The 13,588-nt window shown below is 44.7% G+C and overlaps 1 protein-coding gene across 1 annotated transcript in view; it reads right to left on the minus strand.

The window, feature by feature from the left end:
* LOC139532996 (protein diaphanous homolog 3-like) overlaps window positions 1-13,588 on the minus strand; it is a 255,078-nt gene that overhangs the window by 112,664 nt on the left and 128,826 nt on the right. The window contains exons 10-11 of the mRNA XM_071331142.1: window positions 7,659-7,757; window positions 4,675-4,734 (exon numbers count right to left, since the gene is read on the minus strand). Coding sequence (XP_071187243.1) covers window positions 4,675-4,734; window positions 7,659-7,757 — 159 coding nt within the window. The remainder of the gene's footprint in view (window positions 1-4,674; window positions 4,735-7,658; window positions 7,758-13,588) is intronic.

Here is a 13,588-nt window from a genome sequence, read left to right on the forward strand (position 1 = left end):
AGTGACAGAACAGAACACGGTGACAGAACAGAACAGAACATAGAGACAGAACAGAACACGGTGACAGAACAGAACAGAACACGGTGACAGAACAGAACACGGTGACAGAACAGAACATAGTGACAGAACAGAACACAGTGACAGAACAGAACACGGTGACAGAACAGAACACGGTGACAGAACAGAACACGGTGACAGAACAGAACACGGTGACAGAACAGAACACGGTGACAGAACAGAACACGGTGACAGAACAGAACATAGTGACAGAACAGAACACAGTGACAGAACAGAACACGGTGACAGAACAGAACACGGTGACAGAACAGAACACGGTGACAGAACAGAACACGGTGACAGAACAGAACATAGTGACAGAACAGAACACGGTGACAGAACAGAACATAGTGACAGAACAGAACACGGTGACAGAACAGAACAGAACACGGTGACAGAACAGAACACAGTGACAGAACAGAACACGGTGACAGAACAGAACATAGTGACAGAACAGAACACGGTGACAGAACAGAACAGAACACAGTGACAGAACAGAACACGGTGACAGAACAGAACACGGTGACAGAACAGAACACGGTGACAGAACAGAACACGGTGACAGAACAGAACACGGTGACAGAACAGAACACGGTGACAGTAATCCCCCCCTCCTCTAGAGTCTGGCTGAGCTCCCCCTCCCCCCCACACACACACACAGCAGGGGACGAGGATCACACTACACCAGTGTGTGTGTGTGTGTGTGTGTGTGTGTGTGTGTGTGTGTTACCAAGACTACTGTTCCCTTGTCTTAATTCAACATGTTACCAAGACTACTGTTCCCTTGTCTTAATTCAACATGTTACCAAGACTACTGTTCCCTTGTCTTAATTCAACATGTTACCAAGACTACTGTTCCCTTGTCTTAATTCAACATGTTACCAAGACTACTGTTCCCTTGTCTTAATTCAACATGTTACCAAGACTACTGTTCCCTTGTCTTAATTCAACATGTTACCAAGACTACTGTTCCCTTGTCTTAATTCAACATGTTACCAAGACTACTGTTCCCTTGTCTTAATTCATCATGTTACCAAGACTACTGTTCCCTTGTCTTAATTCAACATGTTACCAAGACTACTGTTCCCTTGTCTTAATTCAACATGTTACCAAGACTACTGTTCCCTTGTCTTAATTCAACATGTTACCAAGACTACTGTTCCCTTGTCTTAATTCATCATGTTACCAAGACTACTGTTCCCTTGTCTTAATTCAACATGTTACCAAGACTACTGTTCCCTTGTCTTAATTCAACATGTTACCAAGACTACTGTTCCCTTGTCTTAATTCAACATGTTACCAAGACTACTGTTCCCTTGTCTTAATTCAACATGTTACCAAGACTACTGTTCCCTTGTCTTAATTCAACATGTTACCAAGACTACTGTTCCCTTGTCTTAATTCAACATGTTACCAAGACTACTGTTCCCTTGTCTTAATTCAACATGTTACCAAGACTACTGTTCCCTTGTCTTAATTCAACATGTTACCAAGACTACTGTTCCCTTGTCTTAATTCATCATGTTACCAAGACTACTGTTCCCTTGTCTTAATTCAACATGTTACCAAGACTACTGTTCCCTTGTCTTAATTCAACATGTTACCAAGACTACTGTTCCCTTGTCTTAATTCAACATGTTACCAAGACTACTGTTCCCTTGTCTTAATTCAACATGTTACCAAGACTACTGTTCCCTTGTCTTAATTCAACATGTTACCAAGACTACTGTTCCCTTGTCTTAATTCAACATGTTACCAAGACTACTGTTCCCTTGTCTTAATTCAACATGTTACCAAGACTACTGTTCCCTTGTCTTAATTCAACATGTTACCAAGACTACTGTTCCCTTGTCTTAATTCAACATGTTACCAAGACTACTGTTACCAAGATGTTACCAAGACTACCAATGAAGGGAGGGAAGGAGGGATGGAAGGAGTGAGGGAAGGAGGGATGGAAGGAGGGAGGGAAGGAGGGAGGGAAGGAGGGATGGAAGGAGGGAGGGAAGGAGGGATGGAAGGAGTGAGGGAAGGAGTGAGGGAAGGAGGGATGGAAGGAGGGAGGGAAGGAGGGATGGAAGGAGGGAGGGAAGGAGGGAGGGAAGGAGTGAGGGGCCAAGGGAGTGGGCTGTGAAGAGCAGGGGCCGAGTGGTGACCACTCACAGGGATGGAGGGAGGAGGAGTGTTATTTAAGAGGCAGACGGCAGAGAGGGAGAAATGAAGATGGATGTTGTGGCCGGGAGGAGTGAGTGAGAGATGAGGGGCTAATTAGCCATGTTGGCGCAGGGGGGGGGGCAGAGGAGAGGAGGCAGAGATGAAAGCAGAGGGGGCCGGCCTACAGTGACACAGCAGAGCCTGGGGCTTGCCTGGTCTGTGAGGCTGTGACCCAGGCAGAGAGAGGAGGGCAGGGGGGGTAGAGGACAGTCACCCTGCCCCAGGACCTCCACACCACCAGGGGCTTTCACCAGCCAGTCAGCCGGCACATCACGCACGCTCTCTCTCTTCCTCCCCGCTCTCTCTCTCCCTCCATCTCTTTCTGTGTGTCTCTGGCTTCCTCTCTCTGTATGACATTTCCGTCCCAGAATGCACTGTGTCCTTGGTTTCTTCTTGCTGTAGGACATGATGTGAGAGGGATGGTTAAGTATGAGGTGAAGAGCGGTCGGGCAACGCTGTGGCACTTCACCCTGTGATGGATCACACCAGGCCACTAACTCATTCTCTTCCTCTCCCTCTCTTCCTCTCTCTCCCCCACACTCACTCTCTTCCTCTCTCTCCCCCAGACTCACTCTCTTCCTCTCTCTCCCCCAGACTCACTCTCTTCCTCTCTCTCCCCCAGACTCACTCTCTTCCTCTCTCTCCCCCAGACTCACTCTCTTCCTCTCTCTCCCCCAGACTCACTCTCTTCCTCTCTCTCCCCCAGACTCACTCTCTTCCTCTCTCTCCCACACTCACTCTCTTCCTCCCACCCTTGAACTCTCCCTCTCCTTCTTCCTCTCTCTCCCTTCCACCCTCGCTCCCTCTTCCCCTCTCTAGAGAGAGATCAATGAGAGAGAGAGAGATAGAGAAGGAGAGCGAGATAGAGAGAGATAGAGGGATAGATAGAGGGAGAGAGAGATAGATGGAGAGAGAGACAGAGAGAGAGAGAGAGAAAAAAGGGAGATAGATGGACCAGGAGAGAGGGAGTGTGAGATAGAGAAGGAGAGCGAGATAGAGAGAGATAGAGGGAGAGAGACAGATGGAGAGAGAGACAGAGAGAGAGAGAGAGAGAAAAAAGGGAGACAGATGGAGAAGGAGAGAGGGAGTGTGAGATGGAGAGCGATAGAGATAGAGTGAGTATTATTATTCATGTATGATAGAGAGTTTTAGTGAGTATTATTATTCATGTAAGATAGAGAGATAGATGAGAGAGAGAGAGAGGGAGTGTGAGATAGAGAGCGATAGAGATGGAGAGAGATAGATGGAGAGAGTGAGTATTATTATTCATGTATGCCCGTACACAGCTGGCAGGGATCCCCATTAAAGGCGATATGAGGTAACAGGACCAATGCTTAATGTTTTAATTGTCTCCCTAACGAGGGAGGAACACCCCTGACAGGAGACGACCAAGAGACCCTGTTTATCTTTCAGAGAACAGACACATCGAACCACAGAACAATACTGCATAGTCCTTCTGTGTTCCAAATGACACTCTATTACCTAAATAGTGCACTACTTTTAACCAGAACCAATACAGTCTGAACCCTAATGACAATATAGTGCACTACTTTTAACCAGGGCCCATACGGTCTAACCCCTAGTCTCTATATAGTGCACTAACCCCTAGTCTCTATATAGTGCACTACTTTTAACCAGGACCTATAGGGGGAAAAGGTGCAATATGGGATGCAGTCCTCTTCTTCATGACGAAACACAATGCAACCAGAGAGAAAGTCAGCTCCATATCATTAACCAGTCCAGAACAGTTCTCTATGTGTGTGTTGAGGGCAGTACTGTGTGTGTTGAGGGCAGTACTGTGTGTGTTGAGGGCAGTACTGTGTGTGTTGTTTGCAGGACTGTGTGTGTTGATATAACTTTTCTACAGACACCGAAGTCTTTTATAGAGACGGACACAAACACAGAGCATCTCAAACGGCCCCTATTCCCTACAGCAGAGGGCCCCCGGGTCAAAAGTAGAGGTAGTTCACTATATAGGATAAATAAATACAAACACAGACGCCATGCAGAGAAGAGGCATACAGGAAACACACGACGAGAGGACGGTCGTAAGCTCAGAGTAGAGAAGACCGCCAGGGTTATGAGAAGACAGCCAGGGTTATGAGAAGACAGCCAGGGTTATGAGAAGACAGTCAGGGTTATGAGAAGACCGCCAGGGTTATGAGAAGACAGCCAGGGTTATGGAAAGAACCATTGTATTTCTATACATTTCATTTGCTCTGTTTTAAAAACATGGTCCTGGTTACGGCTATCAGCAGACAGACAGACAGAACATGCTCAGCGACGGAGGCTGTCTTTACCATGGTTACAAGGCTTCAGAACCTGGAGGTACGATCTGGGACTGAGGCTCAGCAGACAGACAGACAGACAGAACATGCTCAGCGACGGAGGCTGGGTTGTCTTTACCATGGTTACAAGGCTTCAGAACCTGGAGGTACGAACTGGGACTGAGGCTCATCTGATCATCTGTTGGAACCAGTGGAAACTTTAATACGATAATGAACCAGTAATAACTATAATATAATAATGAACCAGTAATAACTATAATATAATAATGAACCAGTAATAACTATAATATAATAATGAACCAGTTATAACTAATATAATAATATAATAATGAACCAGTAATAACTAATATAATAATAAACTAGTAATAACTATAATATAATAATGAACCAGTAATAACTATAATATAATAATTAACCAGTTATAACTAATATAATAATATAATAATGAACCAGTAATAACTAATATAATAATAAACTAGTAATAACTATAATATAATAATGAACTAGTAATAACTATAATATAATAATGAACCAGTAATAACTATAATATAATAATGAACCAGTAATAACTATAATATAATAATGAACCAGTAATAACTATAATATAATAATGAACCAGTAATAACTATAATATAATAATGAACCAGTAATAACTATAATATAATAATGAACTAGTAATATAATAATGAACCAGTAATAACTAACATAATAATGAACCAGTAATAACTATAATATAATAATATAATAATGAACCAGTAATAACTATAATATAATAATATAATAATGAACTAGTAATAACTATAATATAATAATGAACCAGTAATAACTATAATATAATAATATAATAATGAACTAGTAATAACTATAATATAATAATGAACTAGTAATAACTATAATATAATAATGAACCAGTAATAACTATAATATAATAATGAACTAGTAATAACTATAATATAATAATGAACCAGTAATAACTAATATAATAATGAACCAGTAATAACTATAATATAATAATGAACCAGTAATAACTATAATATAATAATGAACCAGTAATAACTATAATATAATAATGAACCAGTAATAACTATGATATAATAATGAACCAGTAATAACTATAATATAATAATGAACATTTACATTTAAGTCATTTAGCAGACGCTCTTATCCAGAGCGACTTACAAATTGGTGCATTCACCTTATGATATCCAGTGGAACAACCACTTTACAATAGTGCATCTAACTCTTTTAAGGGGGGGGGGGGGGGGGTTAGAAGGATTACTTTATCCTATCCTAGGTATTCCTTAAAGAGGTGGGGTTTCAGGTGTCTCCGGAAGGTGGTGATTGACTCCGCTGACCTGGCGTCGTGAGGGAGTTTGTTCCACCATTGGGGTGCCAGAGCAGCGAACAGTTTTGACTGGGCTGAGCGGGAACTGTACTTCCTCAGAGGTAGGGAGGCGAGCAGGCCAGAGGTGGATGAACGCAGTGAGAACTTAACAATAACTCCTATACCCTCTCACAATAACTCCTATACCCCCTCACAATAACTCCTATACCCCCTCACAATAACTCCTATACCCCCTCACAATAACTCCTATACCCCCTCACAATAACTCCTATACCCCCTCACAATAACTGAACCAGTAATAACTATAATATAATAATGAACCAGTAATAACTATAATATAATAATGAACCAGTAATAACTATAATATAATAATGAACCAGTAATAACTATATAATAATATAATAATGAACCAGTAATAACTAATATAATAATGAACCAGTCATTAGGTAAGGCTATAGGAGTTATTGTGAGGGGGTATTGAGTTATTGTAAGGGGGTATATGAGTTAGGTAGGTATAGGAGTTATTGTAAGACGGTATAGGAGTTATTGTAAGGGGGTATATGAGTTAGGTAGGTATAGGAGTTATTGTAAGACGGTATAGGAGTTATTGTAAGGGGGTATATGAGTTATTGTAAGGGGGTATAGGAGTTATTGTGAGGGGGGATAGGAGTTATTGTGAGGGGGTATATGAGTTATTGTAGAGGGTATAGGAGTTATTGTAGAGGTCTCACCTCGGGGACGGGGTATAGGAGTTGTTGTAGGGGGTATAGGAGTTATTGTGAAGGTCTCACCCCGGGGCCGGGGTATAGGAGTTATTGTAGAGGGTATAGGAGTTATTGTAGAGGGTATAGGAGTTATTGTAGAGGTCTCACCTCGGGGACGGGGTATAGGAGTTATTGTAGAGGGTATAGGAGTTATTGTAGAGGGTATAGGAGTTATTGTAGAGGTCTCACCTCGGGGACGGGGTATAGGAGTTATTGTAGGGGGTATAGGAGTTATTGTAGGGGTCTCACCTCGGGGACGGGGTATAGGAGTTATTGTAGAGGGTATAGGAGTTATTGGGGGTATAGGAGTTATTGTAGAGGTCTCACCTCGGGGCCGGGGTATAGGAGTTATTGTAGAGGGTATAGGAGTTATTGTAGGGGGTATAGGAGTTATTGTAGAGGTCTCACCTCGGGGACGGGGTATAGGAGTTATTGTAGAGGGTATAGGAGAGGGGGTATAGGAGTTATTGTAGAGGTCTCACCTCGGGGACGGGGTATAGGAGTTATTGTAGAGGTCTAGGAGTTATTGTAGGGACGGGGTATAGGAGTTATTGTAGAGGGTATAGGAGTTATTGTAGAGGTCTCACCTCGGGGACGGGGTATAGGAGTTATTGTAGGGGGGGTATAGGAGTTATTGTAGAGGGTATAGGAGTTATTGTAGAGGTTTCACCTCGGGGACGGGGTATAGGAGTTATTGTAGGGGGGTATAGGAGTTATTGTAGAGGGTATAGGAGTTATTGTAGAGGTTTCACCTCGGGGCCGGGGTATAGGAGTTATTGTAGGGGTCTCACCTCGGGGCCGGGGTATAGGAGTTATTGTAGGGGGTATATGAGTTATTGTAGAGGGTATAGGAGTTATTGTAGAGGTTTCACCTCGGGGACGGGGTATAGGAGTTATTGTAGAGGGTATAGGAGTTATTGTAGGGGTCTCACCTCGGGGCCGGGGTATAGGAGTTATTGTGAGGGGGTATAGGAGTTATTGTAGAGGTCTCACCTCGGGGACGGGGGGCTCTCTTCCGTCGGTCTCTGAACGCTGCTCCAGACTGCAACGCCTCCAGCAAACTATCCATCACTCCTGTCTCATCACTGTTCTCTGGTGGAGGGGAGGAGATAGAGACAGAGGGGGAGGGAGAGATGCAGAGAGAGAGACAGAGGGGGAGGGAGAGAGAGACAGAGGGGGAGGGAGAGAGGCAGAGAGAGAGACAGAGGGGGAGGAGAGAGAGAGAGGGAGAGAGAGAGGCAGAGAGAGAGACAGAGGGGGAGGAGAGAGAGACAGAGGGGGAGGGAGAGAGGCAGAGAGAGAGACAGAGGGGGAGGGAGAGAGGAGAGAGAGACATAGGGGGAGGGAAGAGAGAGACAGAGGGGGAGGGAGAGAGGCAGAGAGAGAGACAGAAGGGGAGGGAGACAGAGAGGCAGAGAGAAAGAGCGAGAGAGAGAGAGAGGGGGAGGGAGAAAGAGAGCGAGTGAGGGGGAGGGAGAAAGAGAGGGGGAGAGAGAAAGAGCGAGAGAGACAGCGGGGGAGAAAAAGAGTGAGAGCGAGAGACAGAAGGGGAGGGAGAAAGGGAGCGAGAGAGAAAGAGCGAGAGAGGGGGAGAGAGAAAGAGCGATAGAGAGAGAGAGGGGGAGAAAGAGAGCGAGAGAGAGAGGGGGGGAGAGAAAAAGAGAGGGGGAGAGAGAGACTAAATTAGATGAGGGCAGTATTGCTATCAGGTCTTGAGGGTTGCCATAGTAATGCCAGAGATGATGGCCATGCAACAGAGACAGTCGACCACCAGTTAAACCGTGCCATTAGAGAAGCAGACAGCTTTTAACTGGTTCTTATATCACCTGGATGTTACTCCCCTCCAACACCAGACAGCCACAGTCCAGTCTGTGTGTGTCCAGTGTGTGTCCAGTGTGTGTGTGTGTCTGTGTGTGTGTGTCCAGTGTGTGACACTCTGTGGCTGGACTATAAAGCCAGAGGGAAAGTTCAAGCTATTAACCTCAGGTCGTTGCCTTTTCTATGGATAACTGTTAGGGGAACGGGGGGGGAGGGTTAGGGTAGGAGTAGTGGAGACATGCCCAATGGAACACTATTCCCTATCTAGTGCACTACTTTTGACCAGGGCCCATAAGGCCACTTTGTAGGGAATAGGGTGCCATTTGGTACTCTTCCCTAGAGTCACCAACAACAGCATATTCCTCCCCCCCCTCCTCCTCCTACTACTGGCCATCCCCCATATCTGATCCCTCCCTCCCACCGCTCCTCCTCTTCCTAACCTCCCCCCCCCCCCTCCTACTACTGGCCATCCCCCATATCTGCTCCCTCCCTCCCCCTCCTCCTCTTCCTCCCCCTCATCCTCTCCCTCCCTCCCCCTCATCTCCCTCCCTCCCTCCCTCCCACCCCTCCTCCCCTCCCTCCCTTCCCTCTCCCTGTCAGGATAATCAGTCATATACGACAGTACATTTTCATGACACAGCAAATCCACCCAATCTTTTGTAAAGAGGACAGAGGACAGAGGGAAGTGGGAAATATAAAGAACCAGAACAACACAAACCTCTCAGTCAGTCAGCCGCTTCAGGGCTGAGAATGTGTGTTTTCTGTCTGTCTCTGTGTGTGTGTTTTCTGTGTGTGTGTGTGTGTGTGTGTGTGTGTGTGTGTGTGTGTGTGTGTGTGTGTGTGTGTGTGTGTGTGTGTGTGTGTGTGTGTCTTGTATGATGAAGATGATGATGATGTCTGTGGAGTCAGGCATCTATCCCAGCCTCTGACCGAGCTACCAGACACCCCCGTCTCCCCAGGCAGAGATATTAACCTGCCACTGATGTGCCCTGAACACACTCTCCTCTGGAAGGAGCCGAGTCCTAAATGGCACAATAGTCCCTAAGGGCCTTGGGCAAATGTAGTGCACTATGAAAAGGGAACGAGGTGCCATTCGGGACTTAACCACTCTCTTTAGGAAGGCTGGAAGGGGGAGGGAGAACAGAGGAGTGTGCTGGAAGGGGAGGGAGAACAGAGGAGTGTGCTGGAAGGGGAGGGAGAACAGAGGAGTGTGCTGGAAGGGGAGGGAGAACAGAGGAGTGTGCTGGAAGGGGAGGGAGAACAGAGGAGTGTGCTGGAAGGGGAGGGAGAACAGAGGAGTGTGCTGGAAGGGGAGGGAGAACAGAGGAGTGTGCTGGAAGGGGAGGGAGAACAGAGGAGTGTGCTGGAAGGGGAGGGAGAACAGAGGAGTGTGCTGGAAGGGGAGGGAGAACAGAGGAGTGTAGACGTGTTGTAAAACCCAACCAGCCACCTCTCAAAAACCTGCCCATTTCACACCCAGGGAGGATTTCTCTCCGTCTCCATCTGTGGAAATAGTGATTTTGTGAACTGTGGTGTTTTCATTTGAGCATGAACAGTAGTGAGTTGAGCGTCTCATGAAACAGACCCGAGTCATGAATAACTTCAAGGGGGGGGGGGGGAGAGAGAAGTCTGCTGACGTCATGGCTGTGATGTCATCTCTCTACAGTTACTGTGTCCGTTCAGAAAAAGGACAATGGTTCTAGAATGATATAGAATGGTCTTTAGGTTACTGTGGAAGACAGTAATGACTACGGATCTAGAATGATATAGAATGGTCTTTAGGTTACTGTGGAAGACAGTAAGGACTACGGATCTAGAATGATATAGAATGGTCTTTAGGTTACTGTGGAAGACAGTAATGACTACGGATCTAGAATGATATAGAATGGTCTTTAGGTTACTGTGGAAGACAGTAAGGACTACGGATCTAGAATGATATAGAATGGTCTTTAGGTTACTGTGGAAGATAGTAAGGACTACGGATCTAGAATGGTCTCTAGGTTACTGTGGAAGACAGTAAGGACTACGGATCTAGTATTATATAGAATGGTCTTTAGGTTACTGTGGAAGACAGGAAGGATTACGGATCTAGTATTATATAGAATGGTCGTTAGGTTACTGTGGAAGACAGTAATGACTACGGATCTAGAATGATATAGAATGGTCTTTAGGTTACTGTGGAAGACAGTAAGGACTACGGATCTAGAATGATATAGAATGGTCTTTAGGTTACTGTGGAAGACAGTAAGGCCTACGGATCTAGTATTATATAGAATGGTCTTTAGGTTACTGTGGAAGACAGTAATGACTACGGATCTAGAATGATATATAATTGTCTTTAGGTTACTGTGGAAGACAGTAAGGACTAGGACTAGAGTCTTCTGACGTCATGGCTGTGATGTCATCTCTCTACAGTTACTGTGTCCGTTCAGAAAAAGGACGATGGATCTAGAATGATATAGCATGGTCTTTAGGTTACTGTGGAAGACAGTAAGGACAACATATCTAGAATGATATAGAATAAGCTTTAGGTTACTGTGAAAGACAGTAAGGACTACGGATCTAGTATTACATAGAATGGTCGTTAGGTTACTGTGGAAGACAGTAAGGACTACGGATCTAGTATTATATAGAATGGTCTTTAGGTTACTGTGGAAGACAGTAAGGACTACGGATCTAGTATTATATAGAATGGTCTTTAGGTTACTGTGGAAGACAGTAAGGACTACGGATCTAGTATTATATAGAATGGTCGTTAGGTTACTGTGGAAGATAGTAAGGTGTATGTAGGCTGTTTAAAACTTTAAAAATGAAGCCAAAATGTCCATCCCTAAATTGCAACATGGAAGAGAGAGGTTGACAGACCAGAGAGTTTAGGTCATTCAACATGGAAGAGAGGTGTTGACAGACCAGAGAGTTTAGGTCATTCAACATGGAAGAGAGGTGTTGACTGACCAGAGAGTTTAGGTCATTCAACATGGAAGAGAGGTGTTGACTGACCAGTTTAGGTCATGCAACATGGAAGAGAGGTGTTGACTGACAAGAGAGTTTAGGTCATTCAACATGGAAGAGAGGTGTTGACAGACCAGTTTAGGTCATTCAACATGGAATAGAGGTGTTGACTGACCAGTTTAGGTCATTCAACATGGAAGAGAGGTGTTGACTGACCAGTTTAGGTCATGCAACATGGAAGAGAGGTGTTGACTGACCAGGCAGAGGGGATGGAGGGAGAGAGAGAGAGAGACAGAGAGAGAGAGACAGAGAGGGAGAGAGACAGAGAGGGAGAGAGAGAGACAGAGAGGGAGATAGAGAGAGAGGAGGGGGGGTGAGAGGAGAGGAGGGGGGTGAGAGAGGAGAGGAAGGGGGGTGAGAGAGGAGAGGAGGGGGGGTGAGAGAGGAGAGGAGGGGGTGTGAGAGAGGAGAGGAGGGTGAGAGAGGAGAGGAGGGGGGGTGAGAGAGGAGGTACAAGGGTAATCAGTGTCGGGGCAGATGAATAGTCTCTCTGTCTCTGTCTCTGTCTCTGTCTCTGTCTCTCTCATTTGTGCCACAGCTGAGTGAGAATTAATTAAAATGATTATCTTTCTTTATTTATCTGGACTTACGGTCATCCAACGGTCTCTCAAGTCCCCCTGCATTATATCTGCCTCACGTACCTATTCATGTTGTTCCTCCTACGACCAGAAAGTCAAATATTTATCAATATTAAACTGACAGATATATTTTTATGGGTCATTTTTTGATGATGCTAATTTTGGTTTCCGCAGGGGGCGCGGACATCGACCTTAGGGGTTAAAAACACACAGCCTCTAACAACAACAAACACTACGCTTCTCTACGTAGTTAAAGAAGCTGCAGTGTTGGTTTCAGTGGAGAAGAACATTTCATGTCTTATAAAAAGTGTTGAATTAAAACGTCCACATCTACTCACTCATTGGTTGACAGTCTCTGTCGTCATGGTTTTAGACGTCTTGAAACCACATCTACTCACTCATTGGTTGACAGTCTCTGTCGTCATGGTTTTTAGACGTTTTGAAACCACATCTACTCACTCATTGGTTGACAGTCTCTGTTGTCATGGTTTTTAGACGTTTTGAAACCACATCTACTCACTCATTGGTTGACAGTCTCTGTTGTCATGGTTTTAGACGTTTTGAAACCACATCTACTCACTCATTGGTTGACAGTCTCTGTCGTCATGGTTTTAGACGTCTTGAAACCACATCTACTCACTCATTGGTTGACAGTCTCTGTCGTCATGGTTTTAGACGTCTTGAAACCACATCTACTCACTCATTGGTTGACAGTCTCTGTCGTCATGGTTTTAGACGTTTTGAAACCACATCTACTCACTCATTGGTTGACAGTCTCTGTCGTCATGGTTTTTAGACGTTTTGAAACCACATCTACTCACTCATTGGTTGACAGTCTCTGTCGTCATGGTTTTTAGACGTTTTGAAACCACATCTACTCACTCATTGGTTGACAGTCTCTGTTGTCATGGTTTTAGACGTTTTGAAACCACATCTACTCACTCATTGGTTGACAGTCTCTGTCGTCATGGTTTTTAGACGTTTTGAAACCACATCTACTCACTCATTGGTTGACAGTCTCTGTCGTCATGGTTTTTAGACGTTTTGAAACCACATCTACTCACTCATTGGTTGACAGTCTCTGTCGTCATGGTTTTTAGACGTTTTGAAACCACATCTACTCACTCATTGGTTGACAGTCTCTGTCGTCATGGTTTTAGACGTTTTGAAACCACATCTACTCACTCATTGGTTGACAGTCTCTGTCGTCATGGTTTTAGACGTTTTGAAACCACATCTACTCACTCATTGGTTGACAGTCTCTGTTGTCATGGTTTTAGACGTTTTGAAACCACATCTACTCACTCATTGGTTGACAGTCTCTGTCGTCATGGTTTTAGACGTTTTGAAACCACATCTACTCACTCATTGGTTGACAGTCTCTGTTGTCATGGTTTTAGACGTTTTGAAACCACATCTACTCACTCATTGGTTGACAGTCTCTGTTGTCATGGTTTTAGACGTTTTGAAACCACATCTACTCACTCATTGGTTGACAGTCTCTGTCGTCATGGT

Source organism: Salvelinus alpinus, chromosome 10, assembly GCF_045679555.1.
Source record: "Salvelinus alpinus chromosome 10, SLU_Salpinus.1, whole genome shotgun sequence".
Classification (NCBI taxonomy): domain Eukaryota; kingdom Metazoa; phylum Chordata; class Actinopteri; order Salmoniformes; family Salmonidae; genus Salvelinus; species Salvelinus alpinus.